Source organism: Mixophyes fleayi, chromosome 1, assembly GCF_038048845.1.
Source record: "Mixophyes fleayi isolate aMixFle1 chromosome 1, aMixFle1.hap1, whole genome shotgun sequence".
Taxonomy (NCBI): domain Eukaryota; kingdom Metazoa; phylum Chordata; class Amphibia; order Anura; family Limnodynastidae; genus Mixophyes; species Mixophyes fleayi.
Genome location: NC_134402.1, coordinates 344,753,392 through 344,779,184, shown reverse-complemented (window position 1 = coordinate 344,779,184; position 25,793 = coordinate 344,753,392). Strand labels below are relative to the sequence as shown.

General features: G+C 40.4%; 1 protein-coding gene across 1 annotated transcript in view; it reads right to left on the bottom strand.

The window, feature by feature from the left end:
• Nucleotides 1–25,793, bottom strand: part of GALNT9 (polypeptide N-acetylgalactosaminyltransferase 9) — a 203,866-nt gene that overhangs the window by 24,985 nt on the left and 153,088 nt on the right. Inside the window, exon 7 of the mRNA XM_075217144.1 lies at nt 152–337. Within this exon, the coding sequence (XP_075073245.1) occupies nt 152–337 (186 nt within the window). The remainder of the gene's footprint in view (nt 1–151; nt 338–25,793) is intronic.

Below are 25,793 nucleotides of genomic sequence, written 5' to 3'. Positions count from 1 at the left end.
AGTGTAAATAAGCTCTAAGTAAGCAATATCATTATTCAAGGGCTATTCAAGCATACAGTAGGTATATCTTATTGTTAAATAATAACCCAGTGAGGATGGAAGGGGCCACTGCTGGAAACCATTGATGCACAGTGAATGGCACTCTACTCACCGTCATCGGTATGTTCCATGCCATGTAGACATGGGACTTGAACTCATCCATCCACACCTCCGCAGCTCGCAGGGCGTTGCGCTTTGCATAGTAATCAATGTCATTGTTGTAAGGCTTCTTTGTGCGCTCAATGTGGGCAACTCTGGAGCAAGGCAAAACTTCCATACTTCCCCCACACTGCCAAACCTAGGAGGCAGAATATTCACATGTTCATTCAATACTTCAACAAAGCATAAAGAGTGTAATCACACAAAATCAGATGACAGAGATTCAAAATGTTTCATGTCAGACTTTGTATTAATAATATCAGTATATATCCTGTAAGTGAGTATATGAGTATAGAGTCCTTTATGAGAATGTGAGGGGTTACTATTGTTATTGCCTGACTCCTGTTTGCTTATATGCTGTACTGGTTGTAGACCTGATTAGGAAACATTATGAATAATGTCATAGGACCTGATTCATTAAGGAACGTAAATGCAAAAACTTGCCGTAAATTGCATAAAATAGCTCTGTGCATGCCCTGGAACGGACGGTATGCCAGTGAACACAGCACCATACAACTAATCTTCGGGCACAAAGGACCCTTACTACATCCTACGATTTCAGAGGTGGAACAGTGAGGGGAATAGGTGTATGTACGTAGATGTACAATAAGGGCCTGCCAAGCTCCAGCGCGTGCAGCAGCTTTCCATTATCAAAAGTTTGGGTATCTCAAAAGTACATATTTTTCTGTAGTATCATTTGCACCAGCTACAGGTTGGGTGTAAGTGATGATTGCTAGTGATGACTGTCACATATGCATGCTAGAACATGTGTTTGAAATCAGGAGCAACTGTAAAAAAATAATTTTATGTACAGTAGACATTAATAACATTCTATTCAACAACAGATGTATTTTTAAATCTGCTCCTAGTTTAATACAGACGTGAGTATGCCCAATTTATGTGCAGTTTAAAAACACATTTACGTTCGTTCTGCGTGCCTTAGTGAATTAGGCCCATGGTGACTACACCGTAGTTGTGGGGAAAGGCACCAGCATTAGACCTGTAAATGGAAGAGGTCCTATTGGAGTTAGAAAAGAAGTTTATAGTAACACTCTATGCTGAAAATATGGTTATTATCAGACAATATCTCACTGCCATTTGTCCTGAATGGGAAGGAAGATCTCTAGATATAACCCTTGGCACTGTTGGGGAAAGCATTATATGGACAGGGTCCAACGGCCATCAGTTGTCACCAGAGTGTCATACAGCTTTGTACAATGACTCCACATGGGGGAATTCCGAAACCAGAACTAAACCAATTGTAATTTGTATTGATATTTTTTGCAAGAAAATGCCAAATTTAATACACGGAAAAACATATTTTATTCATGATTAGTCGGTGCGAAGAAACCGCTGAATGCAACACATATGAATTATGTTCCTATGAATATTATTAAGGCATTCTGGCAACAGAGCAGGATACATTAAAGTGTTAAGGATTTATTATCTTCATTCACAATATCATAGACGATGTGACCTTTAATATTTCTGCGTGCCTCAACTTACTATATTGATAGAATTGCAGTTTTATATTTACAGACTGCAGCATGAGAACAGTGAGGAGGGGAGAACATAGCTTTCCACTAGCAGATCAATCATCCAGAAGAACAAATAGAGGATACACTGGCAAAAAGCCTGCATCAGGGGCTGAATTTGCATTAAGTACTTTTAGTTATGCCCCAAGCCCAAACTAGAGTTATCATCAAAAGAGCATGCAGCGTTTCCACCTGCAGCAGCTCGCTCCTTTCTCCCTGCAGGAGGCCGTCAATGTACGGCAGAGAACGCCGGGCCTCTCCCGCAGCTCAGAGATTAACACAAACTTGTTAAATCAAAACATCAACATTAAAAACAACATGCAGTTTAGCTGCTGGTAATTTGCCAGCAAAAAAAAAAATATTTCTCAGATAAGTGAAATAGAATGGAGAAGATATAGATATTATATAGATATTGTATACACAGGACATTTCAACCACTTGTATAGTTATCAAAACTCATCAGTATGACATAACACAAGTGTCAATGATGTCTGAAGTCTTCAGGCTCCTACTCACCAATGTCATTCTAATGGACTGATGTCATCAGAAATCTACAGGCAGTGCTTTCTGCAGAATACCATTGGTTTATTAAATCCAGCGTCGGACTGGCCTAGCGGACTATTGGTGAAATCACCGCTAGGCCCGGCTACCTTATGGCCACACCCCCTTTTGAACGTCGGTGGAGCTTACCTGGAGGCCCGTTGTCCTCACCAGGGTCCTCTCCGGTGTCCCCGCTGCTCAATTGCTGTCGCAGCTGCGATCGCAACCGCAAGTGCGCATGCACTTCCGGTGGACTCGTCTTCTGAGAGGCACGGACTAGGAGGACAAACTAAGGACCCGGACAACTGGAGGATGCATCCTCTGGAAGGGTAAGTGCACTGCCCTCATCTTTTATCATTACCGCATTGCCTCAGAGTCCGGATTACCAAGTACCGGCTTCTTTACACTTATGATCAGTCCGGTTCACGGATTTATAACACACGGCAATTGTTTAAGGACTGTATATTTATCAGCCTCAGAAACGTGACATTGATTCCTCTATTCTGTTCTAAGTAGTTAAAGTTTTTGGACGGGACTGTTATATTTCTGTGCTTAACCGCTTGCCCCTGGATATATTTTCTGTTCATATTGAGTGACATGAGCAGAGACTTTAAATTGAATTCCAGGCTTTATTTCTATACCATCACCATCTATTAAAGCTTAATAAGCTGTTTCCTATGGACAAACGACTGTGTTGACTCCTATCTCTTCATGCTTGTTTGCATGTAATATAGATGCTTAGCCGGCTGGCTTGAGCAACAGGAGTTATCTACTGTTATCTAAAGATTTATGTTTCTAAGACTGCACCCCTATTCTTCTGAATCGCATCTATCTGTACTTGTATGGTTCAGTTTTTGCTGATTTATTGAACTAAGTTATTTAACCCACAATAAACACAAGTACGCCGGCTGGCCTACTTGTTAAAATAATTTTGTTGTTTTTCAAGTGTATATGTTGTTTGGCTCCCCTCTCCTCCATCCCCTTTCCCTTTCCAGCGCCGGGGAAATCGACCACTGTGTCCTTCTCTGTGACCACTCCCCCTCTAGTGTCAGGTACCGCCTCTATGATGGCTGACCCCACCCCCTCTGGTGGGCCCCTAGTGTTGCAGTCCCCCGGTGGGCCCTTCATCCGACACTGATTAAATCTGATTTCTCCCTATATGTGCACTCCTGAAGCCCGCTATAGTACACCCTGGGGACATTTCCTACCATTGCGTATGTGGCAAATAGCTACTTTTCTGATCAGAACTGCTTTTAGCACTTAGGTCTCATGCCCAATGGTCTATTTGCATGTGTTGTACTAACATTATTAATACAACTGGAGGAGTACAGATTTTCATATGAGCAAGTTTGTCAAGAGATAAAAGTATCTGTGATCCGGAATGTGACTGCATGTCTCCTTTGCGTTTTTAGTGGCAGTAATGTGATATGGCTGTGACAAGCTGGCTTCAGGAGCATATCTGTGACACATGATCCCATGTATTTACTGTTTCAGCAACATTGTGCTAAGGAATAGCTTATAGTTAGGGAAAGCGCCATTCAAATATTGGGATATACAGATGGACTGAGTTTATTTGTGATAAATGGTGCTGCGCTGGTAGCATGACATGCACAGCTTCTCAAGTCAGACGTGCTAACCTCCCTCAATGGATGCAGAGCATTTGCTTTACAGAATCACGAGTCATTGTCAAAGCAGTGGGTAAAATGGGACGTAAAGTTCTGGTCAAATTACAGGCCAATTATTATTATTATTATTATTATTGGCATGGGGACTTGTCAGGACTGGGGAGTACAGTATCTGTCTAAATACTACACTGAGATCAGGACACACTGAGACCCGACCCCAGGAGCAGCAGTGTCCCCGTCAGCGGTAGTCAAAGTGCATTTATTACCGCATCAAGGTAATCACACAATATTGCTGTATACACAGAGGACTACAGTGACAACATCCGTATCAAAGTTCCTCCTGACATCCACCAGCGGCTATTTCACCAATACGGACATTGCAGTTATTTATCTGCCCATACACAGACTATTAGTGATCCGCCTACTGGCAGCTTGTACAAGCCCACGTATACTGTCTATCTGCATCCTCCACTCCTATATATAGTGTATCCTAGATTTAGATGTGAGTGCCAAGGGATCAGTTCACCTTACACCCTGTGGCCAGGTATGAGCTGTTGAGCCCCCGAGCCAACCACAATTGCTGTGCAGACCTAAGCATATGTGTCTAGCAGTCATTACATCATACTTGCCTACTTTTGAAGGCAGCTGTTCGGGAGGGGGGGGGTCCGTCGAGGGGGGCGTGACCAAGTGTGGTGGGCCGTTAGGCTCCACCCCTTGTCAATGTTAGGCAATTTTAGCCAATTGCAATAGGGGGCGGGGCCACAATGGAGCATTTAGCCCCGCCCCCACCATATTCACCAACAGCGACAGCTGGGATTTTTGTCTGCTCTCTAGGGAGTCCGGGAGAACTCCCAAATATTCGGTAGTCTCCCGGACATTCCGGGAGAGTAGGCAGCTATGCATTACATCAATGTAGTTTCAGTTCAGTTAAAGTGGCTGCCACAGATCTAGATATCTGCTTCCCTTATTTTCATTGTAGAAAACCTGTAACTTCCAGCTGCTGGCAAACTAGAACTATGCCAGCCGTCGAAGTTGTTAAACTACAGCTAACAGCAACCATGCTAAGCCTGTCACGGTATCTGCTTTAACCATCACTGCCTTAGATTATTTACAGCTTAAAAAGAAATTCACTGACTCTCATATAAGAAAATGGAATTTTCATCATGAAGAAAACAGAATTCCTTCATAATAAATACTGTATGAATATTGATCAATTGTTAATGGAATTCAGTGTGTCATTGTCACCCTACAGAGTACATTGGAGAGCAGATCCGTTATTAAAAAAAGATCAAGTAGAGACACAAGAGGCTTTGTCCTGACACCTTACACAAAATATGGAACTTGTGCATTAAACTTGTGTTTGGTACCATGGCTGTCTGTGGATATCACTGTGCCAAAGAGAGATTTTTAGCCTCCGTTCACACACACCTACACAGTCCCACAGGGCTAAGACAGAGATGGCAGGTTATAATAGGAGCTGGCAAGGAATTCTGATTTAATTTGTCTAAAAATATTCATGACAAGAGACACTCACCCTCCGTGCATGATATTAAGAGGCAGTTTAACAGCAAGCTTATTACAATTACTATTTCTGGCATGAGCTGGCTTCACTTAAGATTCTCAGTCCAGACAAGTATGTGACTTTAACCCCTCCACACCCAAGGCATTTATCATGCCTGCATGAACACATCAAATGTATGAACACACAGCATCCTCTCGCTTCTAATGGAATCCAAAATATTAATAGGATAAGCGTTAATGTTATTCTTTTCTAATTCATTATGATTTCAAATTAAACCAGATGAACATTACATACAGTTTCTGTAAATTAAGAGATATATTGCATTGGTTAAGGTGATTTTTCTAACAATGCATAATACTAAGTTCTCCAGTTATCTGCAAAATATGCTACACTGCCCAATTATCTGGGTAAAGAAGAGACCATTCAAGTTTTTCACATTTTCTGTTTTACTATAGATTTTATGTATTGTGTGAAAACTGCTGACAATCGCCTTACCTTTACACTGATTTTAGTTTAGTAGCATACTTTCAGCTATGTTGCTATAATGTAAAAGATACCTTGATGTTTGGAAATGCTGGATCACACTACTTCAGTACATTACATATATTTTTTTGAAGGTTGTCACCCAGAAGCAGTATTTGCTCTTTTTTGCCCCTTGTCTATTTTTGTGGAGCTGTAACAGTGCTAATTGTAATTGTCAGTGCGTAAAATATGATTTGGCTGAAAGGTGAAATGCCCAGTCGTTTCCTATGCTATTTATGGATGACTAAGAAAGTTACTGATGATGGATTTTATGATGCATAACTCCTAATAGGGTCACTGAGAGGTCGGCTTTGCAATTTTTCCCCCCATATAACTGTGTGTGCTCGCCACCATCTCCTTAATACATGATCAGGCAGTCATCTGACATTTATAGCATTTAGAGGTGTAATCTCTAGCATAATGTTTCAGCTCGCTGCTGTCAAGCCCCTGAGCTGCATTATCACCCCCCACCCCCTCAGAAGAGGAGAGTGGAAACACATGAGTGCAGTCTAGAATATTGCATGCAGGGTATTGCAATGAGAGCAGTGAATTATGGAGTCTGTGTCTCATGCACCGATGGGCAATAAATCATATGTAGCTCGGGGCTAAGTGATCCTTTGTGCAAACCAAATTACAAATTATAACTGATTTTGATGTGCTTGAACAGTTTGTATTGCTTTATATTTTATATGTTTAATATGCTTGCTATGTGCATCCACTTTCTATGTGGCAGGTTTTTGTGTATTATCAGTATATCTAAAGAAGCTTTAGTCTATCTTTTCCTAGATAAATTAGATAGCTCTTAAAAGTGACCCACACACATTGGTGTTTAATGAATATACCAATAGAGATCTGTCTAGTTCAGTGTGATAGACCAGTAGCGAATGTTTATCATTATTAGAGATGGTCGGGCTCGGTTCCCAGAGAACCGAACCCACCCGAACTTTGGGTATCCGAGTACCGAGCTGAGTAGCTCGGTACTCTCCCGCCTGCTCCGAATCCAAATCGAGGCCGAACGTCATCGTGACGTCGTCGGATCTCGGGGCTCGGTTCTCGCGATACTTGAAGATTATAAATACACGCCTCCACAGCAATCCATCGCCATTTGACAGAGGGAAAGAGCAGGGTGTAGTCATAGGCTGATTAGAGCAGGGACAGAGAATCCATTATTCTTATTCCAATTGTTGTAACAAAAATCGCTAGAGAAGAAGGGAGGATAGAGGTTTTTGTTCTTTTCAATATTTGGCACTCCCCAGAGCTTTTGGGGTGTCCCCCCTTATTGTGCATAAATATTTCTGGCTGTCAAAATTACTATCTGTCAGCAGTATCTACCAACTAATTTTTAGCACTCGCCAGTGCTTTTGGGGTGTCCCCCCTAATTGTGCATAAATATTTCTGGCTGTCAAAATTACTATCTGTCAGCAGTATCTACCAACTAATTTTTAGCACTCCCCAGTGCTTTTGGGGTGTCCCCCCTTATTGTGCATAAATATTTCTGGCTGTCAAAATTACTATCTGTCAGCAGTATCTACCAACTAATTTTTAGCACTCCCCAGTGCTTTGGGGTGTCCCCCCTTATTGTGCATAAATATTTCTGGCTGTCAAAATTACTATCTGTCAGCAGTATCTACCAACTAATTATTAGCACTCGCCAGTGCTTTTGGGGTGTCCCCCCTAATTGTGCATAAATATTTCTGGCTGTCAAAATTACTATCTGTCAGCAGTATCTACCAACTAATTTTTAGCACTCCCCAGTGCTTTTGGGGTGTCCTCCCTAATTGTGCATAAATATTTCTGGCTGTCAAAATTACTATCTGTCAGCAGTATCTTACCAAATAATTTTTAGCACTACAAGTGCTTTAGGCTGAGAATGGATTCAAAGCAGTCCACATATGAGCAGAATGAGCAACCAGGTTCTGTCACCAGTCCTGATGTTAGTGTTCCCAGTACGTCATCTGGGCAAGGCGATGTCAAACTACAGAGTGTTTCGAAATCAGTCCAAAAAACAAAAACAATTTTTTTTTTTACTGTGTTGAAGCGAAAAAGAAGTGTTACTGAGCAAAAGTTAAGTGCCGATAAAAAAAAAATTGCCAACATGCCATTCTACACACTCAGTGGCAAAGAGAGAATGAGGCCCTCACCTTTGGCTATTAGTGGTAGAGCCCAAAAAGTTACCGAGCCTACAATTGGTGCACAACTACTGTTATGCGTCAAAGCCGAGTTGCAAGATAACAGTAAGGCATTAGAGGATAATGTTTGCTCTGATTCACAAATGACACCAGTCCCTGTGGAGAGTCCATCCAACAGTGGTATGTCTAATCGTGAGCTTTCTGTTAGTGTACCCATAAAGAAGGGCCCTTTCAGCAGTTCTGCTTTTGTGTGCCTGAACAGCCTGAGTGTAGCCGCTGATACACAAATTGAGGATGCCACTTTGGAAATAGAAGAGGATGAGGGGGAGATTTATGGAGGTGACGAGGGCGCTAATGAGGATGTTGATGATTATGATGCAGACAGATACCAAATTGCCTTTCTCAATTTCTATTTATATTCTAGATTATATAACGGCTGAATAGTTTTCTATTTTACTCCTAGTGGAGAGGGTATCTGATGCCGACAGATACCAAACTGCCTATGTCCATTTCTTTGTATATTTGAATTTCTAATTCTACAGTCTATGCAGGCTGCTTTTTTTTCTATTTTACTACAAGTGGATGGGAGGGGGGGGGGGTCTGATGCAGACAGATACCAAACTGCCTTTGTTCATCTCTTTGTATATTCGAATTTCTAGTTCCACAGTCTGTGCAGGCTGCTTTTTTTTATATTCAACTACAAGTGGAGGCCGGGGGGGGGGCATAGATAGCCACCAAACTACCGTGGTCCATTTAATTTTACTTTCTAGTGCCACAGTCTGTGCAGGCTGCTTTTTTTATATTCAACTACAAGTGGAGGGCGGGGGGGCATAGATAGCCACCAAACTACCGTGGTCCATTTAATTTTACTTTCTAGTTCCACAGTCTGTGCAGGCTGCTTTTTTTAATATTCAACTAATAGTGTAGGGTGTAATATACACCCAAAGACGATGGCTACATTGCCAATAATCAAAGATAGAGGAGGTAGACAACCAGGTTTGTCTGTATAATTTGCAGACAAGTGTTCGAATTAAGGACGGCCTACCAGGGATTAAACAGTTTTTTTCATAATTTATTAGTTTTAGAATTACCTCACTTATCTAAGAAACTGGTGGAGCACTAAATTAGGTTATTTTAGACAAAAAAAAAAGGTATTTTTTTCGAAAATAGCAAAACAAAACAGAATACAAAACCAAAACACGGGAGTCAGTGACCATCTCTAATCATTATTCTTTCATTAATGTACCCATATGTATATTGGTAGGCAGAAATTATAATGCCTTCTGGATCTGTGTCCTCACTCTTATTTGCAAACAATCCAGCTCACATTCTGGATCAGTTTGGCCACAAAGAATGATGATATACCAATAAATCAATTACAACAGTAGACATTTCTGGAAAACTTAACAATATATATATATAATTGTGTCTCCTACGTATGTGGTCTTGTTGTACTGATATAGGCATATCTAATGTTTGGGTACTACATGTGGTCCTCTTTCTCCTTTATTGTGGTCTTGACCGATCTTAAGACATTCAATTAAATTAACCTATTTTGTGGTTTCATTTGACATTTGTGTTAAAACACTGTAGAGAATTGCAACAATTTAAATTACAAACAAAGTCATTCAAATATATCAAAATAATAATAGAAAAAAATGGCATATTCTTTCCAATGTGAAGTGTGCGGCTCTCATTAGTGTTAATAAGTAACAAAACAATCATAATAGTCAGAAGCAGAATGTAACAACACTTAGAACAGATTTATTGTTGGGATAGGGCATGTCCTAGATCAACTTTAAAATTCACTGTAATAAAACAAGTATTTGTTTCCTACATGAAAAAACAGCTAGTATATATCTTATGTGCAAAATAATAAACTAATTTGCACCCCTTGCATTGTAACAAGGTTTGTCCAGGAGCAAACTCTACTTTTCCTTAATGACTCAGGCCCTTTATCTGGATTTGCTCCTCAGTCTAAATGATTTCCAATATCAATGAAGCCTTTAAATTCAGTTCAACATTAAAGTACAGTGTTATGACGTTTTGGTAAATGTTCTCATACTCCGACAGGAGTTAAGACATTTGGGGGGGTATTCAATTGTTCGTCCGGACCGCCGAAAAACTCGCGCTCTAAAACTATTACCGTTAATACGGTAATATTGCGCGTAAAAACCGTTCATACGGTAATTTACTCGCTGAAATTCAGCGAGTAATTACCGTATTAACGGTAATAGTTTTAGAGCGCGAGTTTTTCGGCGGTCCGGACGAACAATTGAATACCCCCCTTGATGTTGTATGTAACCTTGTTATTGATCTCACTGCCAGCTACTGTCCTCTGTCATTATAAGCTTTGGCTGACTGACTGCAATGCCCTTCACTGGTTTACTGGCAAGAAGTCAGATATGCAGGGGAAATGCCTCCCTTATCTAATGCACTGCTATAACTATATCTATGTACTTGTTTTTGTATACTCTCTCTGTCTCATAATGTCAGGGTAAAGTACTAAAGAAGAATTAGAGATAATTTGAGATTTCAGTAGATGTCCTGTGTTTCCCAGAACAGTTTCAGCTGTATCACAGGAGATCTATAATATTGAATGCTTATAATGCTAATATGCTGGCTGGACAGCATTAGACAACATTAGGTAATATTTGCAAACATAATAGAAAGTAAATAATGTCCAAATACACTTAGATTAACAAAGTGGGTTGCAACATGTGTCTATAGCTGTTTAAATGCACTAAGGGATGTCCTAATGGTCTGAGCAAACTTCATGTCATATGGATTTCTCATTTTTAGATGAGTAAATATAGAAGCCAGTGATTTGAGTCATTCATAATACACTCTTCCCGCTTTCTCCCTGGTCATGCAGAGACATTCCAGTCACTGAGGACATGCTTCCACGGATAATCCATAAAACACATCACATGGGCAGAGTCATGATGTCCGTTAGGGTTGTGAAGCCATATATAAACATAACCTGATGTACAACATTTTTACTTACATATTGGTAGGTTATACCAAAGTATCTGCAAAAGTGAACAAAGTAATGTCATTTAAAAGACAGAGGATTAAGGTAGATCAGAAAGGAAAATTCAAGCTATTAGTGTCTCAAATTCACTAGTTTGAGGCTTCTTTGTGTAGTACAGTATTGTTAGGAGGACGTCAGGTCATACATTTTACTGCCAAATAAAAATGTCTATACATTCTTACTGACTGTCAGTAAATTTATTGACATTTGGCAATAGGTAAGTATCTTGCACTTATGCTATTTATAAGACAATTGGAGTTTGATACATGACGTTTAGCTGCACATTTTGTAGCCAGATTGCAAGGATAAAAGATGCCTAGTGGGGCAGTATAATCCAGTCACACAGCAATGTTGGCCTGGGGGTTAGAGGGTTATATGAGCAGAGAAAGAGAACAAATAGGTTTTGTGTAAACTGTGTAGAGAGGCGGTAATCAGGTAGAATAGATTAGGGGAGCTAAGAGGGTTGTTTGGGAATTTGATAAGCTTGCATAAAAAGATGCATTTTCTGTCACGAGTCGCGGCTGTGCCCCGAGTCACCATGACTCTCTGCCCACTGTGCAGCTACGTCCTGGCCATCACCATGATGACTGGGACGTAATTTCTTCTGTCAGTAGCCCCGCGTTCCGGCATGATCTAACAGCCGGGCGCATGCATAAGTTACTATAATACGTGTTACTATACGTGTGGCCTTTTGTTTGGCGCTTTCTTTGTGGCAGAATTAGGAGTGTGTAGGGACATTCTACAACTCCAGGGGGAGCTCTCTTATGAATTAAATTGGTTCATTTATATATTTACGCATGCTCCTGGGTTATGTTATTACCTACGCCAGTTCTAAACTAGTAATTAATTAGCAGCCTCCTGAAGCTGATTGTCATCCCTGTGCCTCCTCCTTTCTGATTGGCCCATCAAGGTATTTAAGGAAGGGAGGGCTTAGCCTCCCTGTCGGTTATAGCTTCCTGTTTGCTGTCCTGCTTTTGCTCCTGAAGATATTAGATATCTGTGACCTGATTCCCTGTTGTGATCTCGGCCAGCTTTCTGGATCCTGCTTGAACCCCTGTGCCCCTTGACTGCCTGTTTTCAGGATATTCTTGTACGCTGCCTGCACAGACCTTTTGCCTGTCCCTTGGTTATCCTGCTTAAAAGTCTCCCACGACCCTGGCCTGTTCCTGACATCCTCCTCCAGCATTCCGCTTACCTCCTGTGCTGTGGTTATTTGGATGAGCTTTTACCACCTCAGAGCTTAAGTCCTGGGGGCATCCGAGTACTTCTGAACAAGTATAGTTTTACGGGAAAGGCGGCTGCTAAAGGTGAAGACCTCTGTTAGCCTGGTTCTAAAAGCTTATCTAGTAACTGCAGTCCTAACATTTTCAGGGAATGCTTGTAGGTTTGGAGGCTAGAGGCAAGTCTTATTGTGTCACAGAGAGCATATCCCAGAGTGGGTGCAGCCTAGAAAAAGTCTTGTAACTGGTAATTGGGGCAGGTAATGAGCGTGAGGGTAGTACCACTCCTGCTGCCCAAAGACTAGACAACACAGCAGTTTAACTTAGTTAATTGTATTTTCTGCCTTTTTTGCAGTCACCCAATGCAAGGAAACAAACTCTTTTAATTTACACTGTGATCTTGCAATGGAAGGGTTATATTCCTTTCAGAGTTTTGAAAAATGTGTAATGTCCTTTAAATACCCACCTCAGAAGGGTAAATGGAATTTCATAGTCAGCGTCAAACAGCTGCTATGCCAGTATCTGTTTTTACTAACCAGTCTCACCGCCGGGTGTTTCCATGTGGACCTGCATCATCTGAGTTTACAGTCATGTAATCTCTGGCTTGACTTCCTGGTTCATTTAAATTGTGTACTCATGTGATCTCTCACACCATTTTCTGGTTTCCGTCAAGTGATACCTGATACATGACAAACCATCTCAGCTATTTAAATCCCACTCTGTGAAGTTATCACTGCCAGAGTGTCAGGTATTACCTACTCTAGCTTTCCCTGCTGTTTGCTGCAGTTTAACCCTTAATTGACTTTTGTTTTGCCTTTCGATTTGAACCAGCTCCTGGGACCTTGACTCCAGCTTGGCTCTTGATTAGAACCTGTACTGGTGACCCTGACTTTGGCATGTCTCTTGTTTAGAACCTGTGCATGTGACATTGACCTTCAGCTTGCTTCTGACTCTTCATTTGTCCACTGATTTGATGCCTCCCTCCTGACATTTTTTCCCAGCTAGTCACATTAGGTAGCAGTTAGAGGGCCGTGACCTGCGGGATCCCGGCAGCAAAGTCCACACCACCTTGCAGCGGTTCCTGGTGAAGACTGGGGGGGTCTGTTAGACTCTGTGCCTCAACTCTGCCAGTGGCAGAGAGAGAGAGAGGGGAGAGGTAGAGAGTGGGGAAAGTGAAATGGTATGGAGCAAATTTGATGGCAACTAATTAGGCATGAGTGTTACCAAGTTACTTTGAAATTGAAGAAATGTACTGGAGGTGAGAAAGTAACTTTATTTAATTAACAACTGTGCAGGAGAACATTTACTACACCTATACCTGCATGCTAAACAACTTGTTACTAAGCCTCCATGTGCATGGGACACCAGTGTACTTTAAACTCACCAAAGCCTGAGATGTGGAGAACTGAGCTTGCTTGGGATTGACTGTTCTAGAGGTTGACGTCAGAAGAATGTACCTACATCACACTGCCAGTGAACTGGGAAGGGTTGGAGGCTACATATATAGATGTACATTATTAACATCACGACTATATGAATCAATAAGCAAATATGTTAAAGAATAAAAATGTTTAAAATAGAAGCAAGTAGTAAAATAGGTAATATAATGGACAGACAGCTTTGTATGTACTGTATGTTGTATTTGTATGTAGTATTTTTTTCCTCTCCTCTGGTAAAATGATAAGTAAACATACTGATTATGTCATGTTGGTTAACTAAACAAATATTCCATATTTAATTTGAGTTTTTCCCATGTCCAGTATGCTCCTTTAGTTGATTATGTGGCGTATATACTGTCTCTCAGCTCTACCCCTAAATATATTCTCATTGAGTCTTTATGACTTGATATTAATGTAGCTGCTAATGCCAAGCAGAATTTAAATGATGCAATTACGTTTCTATTGGAATATGTTTAGGAGATCTATCTGCTGTTTTTATGGACTTTACTCCTAAACACTAATTCACAGATCTTGTTCCGAAGAGCGAAGTTCTTCACACATCTAGTATGGTGCTTCTCAAGACAGTACATAATATCCAAAGTGGTAGTCAAGCCTAAGTTTGCTGCCTCCTCTCTTCCCCATACATCACATGAATCACAAATGAGATATATAATTACAATCTCCATCACATCTCATCTATATAAAAATAATGTGGTAAACAGGGGTAATATGTTGCTGCAGTAGGTCCTAGTTTTTGTGGGATTTCCACCGCAGGTAATATTAGTGAATTCAGAGAAATCTTTAGGTTTGAAATTACAATCCAATAACTTTGTAAAATTGTATGATTTATTTTATAGTATTATTGATTTTTTTTTCTTTTTTAAAAAAAAAGGGATATTAAGCACCGAACACGGTGCTTAGTAGAGGTGCATTGTTGGGTCATTGTGTCATGGACGTAGTTCCTACCAGTAGGGGGCAGTGTAACACAGCCTTGGGTTCTAAAAACGACTGCACCCCCAAGCTGTGAAGGGCATAGAAATTACAACAGAGCCCAGAACTCAGGTTTGATACCTGAACCACAGAAAGAGAAGGAGATATGCACGAGAGTGACAAAGGAGGAGAAAGAGGCATGGCCAAAGTCGAGTCCAGTGCCATACACAGAGAAGCCACTTGCAACTAGAAACCGGTGTCTGCATGTCTGATAAGTCTGCAAAAGAAAGGCAAATACACAGCAAGAGAGCCTGTTGCATGTTTGGGCGTCCTGTAGCCGATCAGAGAGTTGCACAACACTTGGCCACTAGAGCTGCTGGGGAGGACACAGAGCACAGACTTCTGAGTACTGTGAATATGAGTCTAACCACCAGACAGGAGAATATAGAGACTTTACCACTCTTAGAGACAGTGAAGGATGAGAAGTGTATCACAGAGTCACCAGTATCATAAGGCAAGATGTCATAATAACAGCTCCTACACTTACAGACAAGGCTGCCAGTTTGATGTAGAAGGCCATCATTCAGGCCAGACTGCAAGACTATTAAAGCTAGCTGCAAGGCTATCAGAGGACAGAGCCGATCATATAGGAGAATCTGCCATAGCCAGTGAAAAGCCTGACGGGGTCCTGCATTAGCTGCAAAAGAGACAGAGAGAGTCCAGGTCCTGCACAATGATAGAGAGCCAGATACGAGCCCAAAGGAAAGAGAAAGCAAGATGCCAGTACAGAGGGAGAACAGGCCCCAAACACAACCCAGATATCAAGTGAGAGTCTGGGAATAGTCTAGTTGCCTGATACATGTTATGTATCTTAGTCATTATTCCAGCCTTCTGTGTTTATATTGCTTTTACCCCCTTCACATTGTCATATGGGAAAGGAGAGTAACTGGAGTACATTCCAGATCATTGATTTGTATTCTAAGAAACCTACAACTTTCAAGCTTACTAGTGACTGCCATTTAAAAGACTACTTCAACCCAGGCCCGGATTAAGGGAAGGGAGGCCCCCGGGCTAAGGACACTGTGAGGCCCCCCGTGAACTTACCTCCTTTCGTTGTTCCACTCCCTGTAGCAATTACGCGGTAAGTCCTACAGTGACAGCAGGCAGTTAACAGCATAACATTTGCTGTTAGCTGCCTACCATTTTCCTTGAACAAGTGACAGTCAGAGACTAGATAAATGTCAGTGGGCCCCCCAGCTGCCCGAGGCCCCTGGGCTGTAGCCCATTTAGCCCTATTGTTAATCCGGCTCTGCTTCAACCCCATTCACTACACCATTTGAGGAATTATACTAACCTATCTGTATATGAGAATACAGTTGCCCCACACCGAGCATACTACTTGCTTATGTAGCCCTGTCGTCCTCATACGGACTCAAAGCAGGGACTACAGCCCCTATTATCACTATTTGCCTCTTCTCACAAGGTATTAACCTATGTAGAATCTACACGGTTTGGTCTAATCTGAAACCAGTTGTTCCATTCCTACTACTGCATTGCATTATTTTACAGTGAAAACTAATTTATTCCAATGTAAACTTGCTAATTTGTGTAATTACCATGTGGTACCAGTCGAAAGACTTAATACCAATGTATTGTCACATTGCATATATGTTATTACCATTACATTGCAACATGTGTCTCCTATTGCTGTTATATTGTCGGTATTCTATTTTATTGTGTATGCATGTGGCTGGATCACGTAGAAATCATTTATTGTAGAAATTTATTTCAATTAGTGGCACATGCGCCAATTTATATCATTGCAAATTTACTGATTTTTGATACTGTTATATTTCAGTATCAGAAATGTACTGATCTCTGATACAATAGGCAAATGTTGGAGGAAATTTGATTTGTAACTTTTGGGACAGTATGTCATGATTTGGTTTGGTAGCGTTTCAAGAGGAAATCCTCATTAAGTCTAATTAGACCTCTTTTATGTGAGGTGGCTAACACTGGTTTAGCCTGAAAACACAGCAGGGGACCGTTACCTTTCTTTCCTGTGAGGCCTTTTGTCCTGTGTGTTAGAACCTGTCTGAACAATGTAAACAGCAAAGTGATTTGGGAACTCAGAGATTAATGTAAATTTTGTTAAAGTTTAAAATCACGTTAACTCCAAGCTTGGAGGAAATATCACATCCTGATGTTAAACAGCTGATGTAAATTGTCATCGGGCTGGGTTACCTCCTGTCAGCATATCTGCCAAACTGTATAAAAAGAGCACTGCTTTACCATGTAATGTATCTTTATACCATCAGTACTTCTGGAGATCAATAGTACCTTAAACTTGTGTTGTAATTGTCCTTATTAGGACACTTGAGCTGATAAAACATCACTGCTTCAAGATCCTGTTTTGACCACTACTTACCTGCGGAAATTCCTGTGACCTTCAGATTACACCAACCTAATCCTTTGTCTGGCTGTTCTGAGGTTGGGACCCAGCATTCCAGCACCAACACTCTGCCTGCTACCTTGCAGCTCTGGTCGGTGTGATAGGCCAGGGGAAACCATGCACAGCAACCTTGATCTAAAGGAAGAGGTTAGGTGTAACAGTCCAGGTGCCCAGGGAGAGGTACACTAGCCGCGAAAGCTACCCAGTAGGAAGCGGTTCTAGGCGCCTTTTGTAGCAGCCTAGTGGTGTCATCAGGCTCCTCCTACTGCTACAGGAGGAGCGCATTTGGGATAAAGAAAGGGGACGGTGACAAGGCAAGCCCAGTCGGTTCCCGACACAACAGACAGGGTGGCATAGGAGGTCTTTCCTGTCACAATGCTGCTGTATTGTATTAATCCATTTATAAGTTCTAGTTCAGGTGCTTACAATGTTTGTAAAAATTGTTTTACAAAAATTGTTGCACTTGAACCTTAAAGATTCATGGTTATACCACTCTTACCATTACTGTTTATAGAGACAACCTTTTACCCACACTACACATCTGTGTCAATCCACAGATCACTGATCTTTTATACCAACAAAGGTGCCAAGTGGCTTATTCCCTTTACCTGTGAGTTAATGTGTGTTCCTGAAAGTGATTTTTATGGACTTGAGTAAAGGTTTCCTGAGTCAGACCTTGTGGACCCTACAAGGACCCACTACCTGAAGAGAGAAACTGACTTGGTGGAGGCACTGTGTCGAGAAGGGCAGAAGGGCTACAGTTGTAAGAAGTTTCTTACTGTATTAATACTCTATAGTAATACTCTCATATTGCATTAACTAGTAATATACTCAGTGCTTCCATTTTAAAGTATCCTCATATAACATAAGTAAATCACAGTCATGTGTTCCATGACTGGTAATGCTATTTGTTGTACTTCTTGTGCTATGTATGCACTTCTGGAACAACAAGAGTGAATACTGCCATACAAGATGTAAGTGAGATGCTCATCTGGAACCGGGCCAGTCCCATAGTGAGTTGTCTTAGGATGGGTCACCTGCTTTTTTTAACATTAAAATAGGCTGCTGAGTCAAGTCTTGCCCCCTGGGCTAAAATTTGCCAGCCCTCCCCTGCTGATGACCAAAGAATGAATGTGATTGACATCACCATGCAAATATGATATTTTGCCCATCAAAGGGAAAATAATTGAAGCTTGAACAGGACAGTGGTAATATCATGTCAACGTCTACAAAACCAGCGAACAAGATGCCATACCATTCTTGATGTCGGTAACTTTTTTATGAAACAAATATTAGTGCTCATAACTGTGGCCCTATGAACAGTATTTGTGAATTTTGCCACGCTAAGCATTTTGCAGCTGAGCAGCCATCTGACAAACTATTCAATCAATGCTTTCACAAGGGTAAAGACAAATTGGGTGCAAAAGAGTCCAACATGATCTTACTCTTATTATTTGCCATCATTTTGATGGGCTTTTAACTAGTTTAACTACATTTCTTGAACTTCTATAACAAATTTCCTGCCCCAATTAAATGCATTTTTTCTGATATCATCTCCCATACTTTCTGGAGCTTAGGTTGGCAAAAAAGTAGATGAGAAGTTGGTGTAGAAATGATGTATTCTGTTTTAGGAGAGCAGGATTGATTTGAAACTAAGAACTGGTGGAAGGGTTGAAGATAGAAGCAGTGGCAAGTTAGTGTGGACAAAGAATAAGTTTAGTCAAGTGAAATAAGTGAGAAGTAAGGAGATATAAGGAGGTGTGTAAAATTAAACATGGCAGTAAATATATGAATTGTATGGTAACAAATGCTAGGGGACTTTTAAACCAAAAAGATGAACTAGAATTAATGATATTGGAAGAGAACTATAATATAGTGGGTAAAACTGAGACCTGACTGGCTAAAAGTCCTGACTGAGCAGTGACTTGGAAATTATACAGCAAGTTTAGAAAGGATAGCAAAATAAACAAAAGAGACCAAATGAGTTGTTTTTAAATATATTAAGGGAAATCACTTGTCAAGTACTCATGGTATGGCTGGCAACAATATTTCCTGAAATAAATGGCAAACAGTATGGTTAATCAAGACAGTATTGGTGGTGATAATGTAAATATAGAGCATTAATTTGGAACTGAAGATTCATTATGGAAGGTCAAGGTATGTAGCAAAATATGTACAAACGAAACCAAGTTAGCAAAGACTAAAGATGAAAAATATTGCTAAAGATACAAAGACTATTCCTAAAACTTTTTTCAACTATATAAATAGTAAGAAAGATAAAACTAATAATATTGGACCACTACATGATAAACTAGGAAACATAATTTTAGTAAAGAAAAAAAGGATTATCTGTTAAATATGCTTGTTGTATATAGTCACTAAACAAAAATCATAGTACATAGCAATAGTAAAATGGACAGGAAATGCAGTTACCTAACAAAATAAAGACAAAGTACCTGGCCCAGATGTCATCCACTCATGTGTATTGTACTAAGATTCTATTCTACCAACGTCTCTTATATTTATGGACTCCGCGATCAATGGGACAGTGCAACAAGATTGATGGAAAGCAGATGCTTTCCCAATTTTCAAGAAGATAACAAAATCGAAACTTGAAAATTTTAGACCTGTGAGTCTGACTTTAGATATGTGGAAATAATTTGAAGATATTCTGAAAGTTGTTCTGAAATATATTGTAGAAAATAATAAAAATAACACATTGTCAGCATGGTTTTATGAAAGGCCAATCATATCTAGCAAATAGGTCCTCTAAATTAAGAGGTAGGTTTCAAACTGAAACCTGGGGGTAAATGTATCAAGCTGAGAGTTTTCCGGCGGGTTTGAAAAACCAATCAGATTCTAGCTATTATTTATTTAGTACATTCTACAAAATGATAGCTAGAATCTGGTTGCTATAGGCAACATCTCCACTTTTCAAACCCGCTGGTAAACTCTCAGCTTGATACATTTACCCCCTGGTCGTGTAGTTAATTATTTATTGTTATTGATTTCTCTAACACCACCATATTATGCAGCACTTTCCAGAGAATATTGAATCATTCCCACCAGTCCCTGCCCTGTTGGAGCTTGCAGTCTAAATTCCTACTGTACAAACACACACCAGGGTCCATTTTTGTGTTGAAGCCAGTTGACCTACCAGTATGTTTTTGAACTGTAAGAGGAAACCGGAGCACTGGGTAAAAACCCACACCAACATAGGGAGAACTTACAAACTCTACACAGTCAGTGCCCTGATTGGAATTGAGTAAATGGCCCAAGCACTGTGAAGCAGCAATGTTAATCACTGTGCCACCATGATGTGATATTTTTAAATTTTATAAATATGTTCTAAACTGTTCCACATAGCAATCTGGTCATTACGATAAGAATACTTAATCTAGTACAGTATGTACTTGGGTAGAGAACTGATTGAAGGGTAGAAGACAAAGGAAATTGATCGTATTCAGAATGGCTAAATGTTTTAGCAATGTGCCACAGGTATCTATACTGAGCCCTCTTTTTATTACTTACCTTATAGACCAATAAAGTAAGGAGTCTATATTTACTGATGACCCTAAGCTTTTTAGAGTTATTACAACAGAGCAAAATAGTAATTTGCTAAAGAGAGAATTGAAAAAAGGCACACTGGCCCATGGAAGATGAAGTTTAATATAGATAAATATGTGAATTAATTTGGGTTGTTGCAATAACTTTGCTACTTAAACATAAAGGACCTCATTTAGAGTCGGACGCAAAGTCCGATTTAGGCGCATCTAACCAAAAAATGCTACCACACATGTGCAGAAAGCTCCAAATCCGCCTGCATCTTGGACGCAATTAACACTTGCGACAGCTTGCGACTCACTACGAGAGAATGGGAGGAACGCTGAATTGTGAAGGCGTGACCATGTCCTAGTCGCAGTGAGGCGCAGACACAACACACATCAAAACAGGGCTAACGCTGTGCGGCAGGAATTAGGTGGCGCAAGCGTTAGCTAGCTGCAGGAACTGCTGGCAGCTCGATAGGGTATTACGAGTGGGACGCAAGTGGGGTTTGCTTGCAACTCGTAATACCCTACCAAGCTGCGGTACACTCCCACTTCTACACTCCTTACACAGACTTTGCGTCCGACTCTAAATGAGGTCCAAAATGTAATACAATTTGGGAAAATGGAGATTGTAAAAGATTTAGAAATTGAAGTTGGCAGCTCAGTAGCAGCACAGTCAATCCGATTCATAAAAAGGGGATGGATGTACAACATGTAGACAAAGTATTATCATTGTATAGTTACTAGTTAGACGACATACTTAATATCGGCTACAGTTTTAGTTATGTCACTATAAGAAGGACATAAGAGTGCTCTAGAAGGTCCAGAAATGATTAATCTCATTTATAAAAGAAATAAAAAGGCTATTTAATAAAGTGTTGTTAAACAAGATGGTTTGTCTACATTGAAAAAAAACTTGACCTTTAAGTTGACCTGAAGATAATACATCCAAGGTCAGTGCAAATATTTGTGACTTATGACTTTTCATGTTCAGAATAAAAAGTGCTGAAAAATAAAGTTAACTATAGATTAAGTGAGCTAAAACTTTTAATTGATCAAAGAAAGATTATGAATACAAAGCATTTACAAAAACAGAGTAGGTGAGCTGGGTTAAGAACCTTTTTGTAATATGGACTATCTAGGAGAGAAGGTGTCATCGACGCCGGCATGGATCCTTTACTGTAAGAGTGGTTAAGTTGTGGAATTACTTACTATGTGAGCTAGTGTTAGAAAATTCACTAACTGGATTTAAAAATGGATTGGATGCTATTATAAGAAATATAAGGATATAAGAAGTGAACTCGGAATTTTATGACCTACAGAAAATAACATACAGTTACCAGACCCCCTGGCTTTATATATATATATATATATATATATAATATATATATATATATATATATATATATATATATATATATACATATATATATATATAGTTTGCAGCATATTGTATATTATATACTATTGAGTCAGAAACAAACAGCCAGGAATTCAGAGGTTGGATTTCTGTTGTCTTCACTATTTAGCTATTTAGCTGACATTGCAGAGAGTTGTGGATATTGGGAACATTTTGAGAAGAGGTCGGTAGTAACTAACATTAGGACACATGGCGTCTGATTCATTAAGGTATGTAAATGCCAATGTGTGCCGTATTTTGAGTAAAATTGCTCTACGCACTCTCAGAAATGGACTATATGTCAGCAAAAGCAAGTGCATCCACTTCATTTTCGAACGCAAATTACACTTATGGAGCGGGGAAGGGAAATGATATATACACTTAGACAATGTACAGTAAGGGTGTGCCAAGGTTGAGCACATGCACACCCATCCGATTCAAGCTCTGGACATCTTTCAGGTACTTTATTTCCAGCCATATCACTTGCATCAACTACAGGGTAGATGTAAGTGCCGATTGATAGTGACGACAGTGACTTATGCATGCTAGAACATGTATTTGCAATCAAAAACAACTGTAAAAATGCATGTTATGTACAGTAGGTACTAATAACATCCTGATAGTTTATGTAAAAAAACAAGAAAAAAAACTCAATTACTATTAACTAAAACTATAATTTTATTATTAACAGGTGTTAATTTAGTTAATATTTTTTTTCTGTGCATTCTGACCGGACTTTATATTTACATATGCATTGTGCATATCCTGCAGTGTGTTGTGTCCATTTGCATACGGCAAGTGCCGTATAGGTGGAGCATACTTGCACCCATATTCAGCTAGAAACATTTCTTGAGATCCTCTCCTTGTTGAATACAGGCGTACCTGCTTGGATTTTCAGTCCATTTAAAAAATAAATAAATCAGCACGATGCCTAATATAGCAACTACACACAGTAATACATGTGACCTTCAAGATACACCTTAGTTTACTTACATGGCTGCAATAATTCCTTTGCTTTCTTGGGACTGAAGAATAGAGTAAGACAGTGGCCAGAATACTAAAACTTGTGACATAGAGAAACTCGATCAGACAGAAGTCAAAACCTGACAGGAACAACAGTACCAATTCATAACATACAAGCAATGTCAGGAACAAGCACATTGTAATGGCAGACAGCAATCATTGGTAGACAAACATCAAACCAAGGTCAGCAACATTAATAGCAATCTAAGCTATAGTGCCCAGTGTGGATTAAATAACAGGAAGGGCTCCAAACAGATATGTAGTGAATCGTTGCATGCCTCATAAATATACATCTGGAGGTAAGACAACAACCTTTGCACACAAATGGAATGAAGCTCTTGAAGTCACTAAACTCCTCCCCCAAACAAAAGAAATCATATATCACACGTTTTAATTTAATTACATATAACATATAACAATATTCTATCCTTAAACTGAAAATTTCACAAACAACAAAACACCTTATGTCCTCAAGGTAGCATTTGCACCAGGCGTACATCAGACATAACAAGTGTGCATGCTTACACCCACAATAATGTAGAGATATCATAGAGGTTTGACATTTACCCTACTTGTATACAATATGATAATGTAATAAAGGTAGTTAAGTATCATACACTAGACAGAATAGTGTCTAAAATGGGAATAAATGGGAAAGTCACATTTTCAATTTAAAATGTAATTATATATAAACACAAATGCAAAACACAATTAAAAATTAAAATAAAATAAAAAATAATTGTTTTCTCCTTTAAAAGTCCAATAAGAATCTCCTTTCCTGGAGTAGTCCAAACAAAAAAGTGAATTAAGTAATGCAAACAGACTGCCCCGGCTTTATATAATATAGCCGTTAATGGTTTAAGTGCTGTTAGCCGAAGGGGTCCATATGAGGTCATTAAGCAAACAGCCAATTGGAAGCAGCTTGATAGTGCTGCTGATAGTGATCATCCTCATAGTGTATCGTTGCACCAGTCCTCAAGCACTCACAAGAGAAACGCCTCCAAAAAAGATGTCTATTCAGATGTATCCACCTCTAAATATGTTACAAATATGTTAACATGGCTTCATGTTTTCAGTCTGCGCTTTCTCAGCCCTCCCACTCCCAAGGCTTAAGAAGCGATAAGTCAACGATATGTAAAGGAACTATAAACAGACATACACATGTATATTTTTTGGTACATATGCACAGTTTTGAAATGCATATCTTATGCAATAGATGCTAGTCCAATTCTAAACAAGCCCCAACTCTTGTTTTCATGTATTCTTTGACATTTTTGTTATATGATGGTGTCTTATTGCTACTTCCTTGTTTTCATAATGTAACAGATTCTGAATACTTCTACTACTAATCTTGATTAGCGCTGGCTTACCTGAGGTGCGGAGTCTAACGATCTCCTCGGTGTTCGCCAAGAACCGCCGCAAGGCGGGGTGGGCTTCGCTGCCAGGAGTCGCAGGTCGCGGTCCTCAGGTTCGCCCCAAGATGAAGTACAGCGGGGTGGAGCGGAGGTAGCGGAGTCAGACAAGCCGGTTCGGTACACAGGAATGGAGTCAGGCAGAATCAGAAGGCAACTCAGAGTCAACAAGCCAGGTTCGGTACACGGGTCACAAGCAGGGCCGCCGAGAGGGGGGGGGGAGCGGGTACTAATTACCTGGGCCCGGGCATGTCAGGGGGCCCGGGCCCTCTAATTTTTTTTATTTTTTTTATTTTTTTGGCGGGGGGGGGGGGGGGGCTCGGTCGTTGGTGGGGGGAGCAGGGTAGTAAAAAAACCAAAACCATACTCACGTGATTGCGGCACCGGCGTCCCTCCTCTATGCTGCTCTGTGCTCTATTGCTCCAGGCTGACTGAATGCCGGGTGGGACATCATCATGTCACACCCAGCATTCAGTCAGTCAGGAGCAATGGAACACAGAGCAGCAGAGAAGACAAGAAGGAAGAGAGAAGTAAAGGTAAGTGAAGGGAGGAAAACGGGGGGGTTAAAAAACGGGGGGGGGGGCAGCATGACACAAAGGGGTTAAAGAAAGGAGGGACAATAGCAGTATGGCACAGGTTAAAAAAAGAGGGACAATAGCAGCATGACACAAAGGGGTTAAAGAAAGGAGGGACAAGCAGCATGGCACAGGGGGTTAAAGAAAAGGACAAGCAGTATGGCACAGGGGGTTAAAGAAAAGGGCAAAGGCAGCATGGAGGGCGCAGTGTGATCATAAGGGGGCATAGCGTGGTGATGATAAAGGGGCACAGTAATGTGTGTGTGATGGCACGGAGCTATTGGCAATGTAGTGTGTGTGAGGTAGATGGTGGTTAATTAATGGCTGCTATTTTGTTTGCGGGGTAATGGGAATACTATTTTAATGTTGGGGCTGGAGGAAGGCCTAATTATTAATAATGGATGTTATTGATTTAACGGTGGGGCTGGCTGTAATTTTCTAAATGTAGCCATTTTTTTTCCAAATAGGTCCTCCAACATTCCATGATCCAGACAAGCCGCAACTAAAGAAATCTGCAGCTGCATGTGGTAAAAGTGAGAAGAACAGGTAGGACAGAGCAGCATAGTGTGTGAAATGTTGTGATTCTAGTAGGGACAATGTCAATGTTTGGTGAGTCCAGTGGGCGCAGGCCAAGACCGAACTGTTTGTGTGCACACTGCATTCTTCCTATACTACACAAGGGTGCTAGAT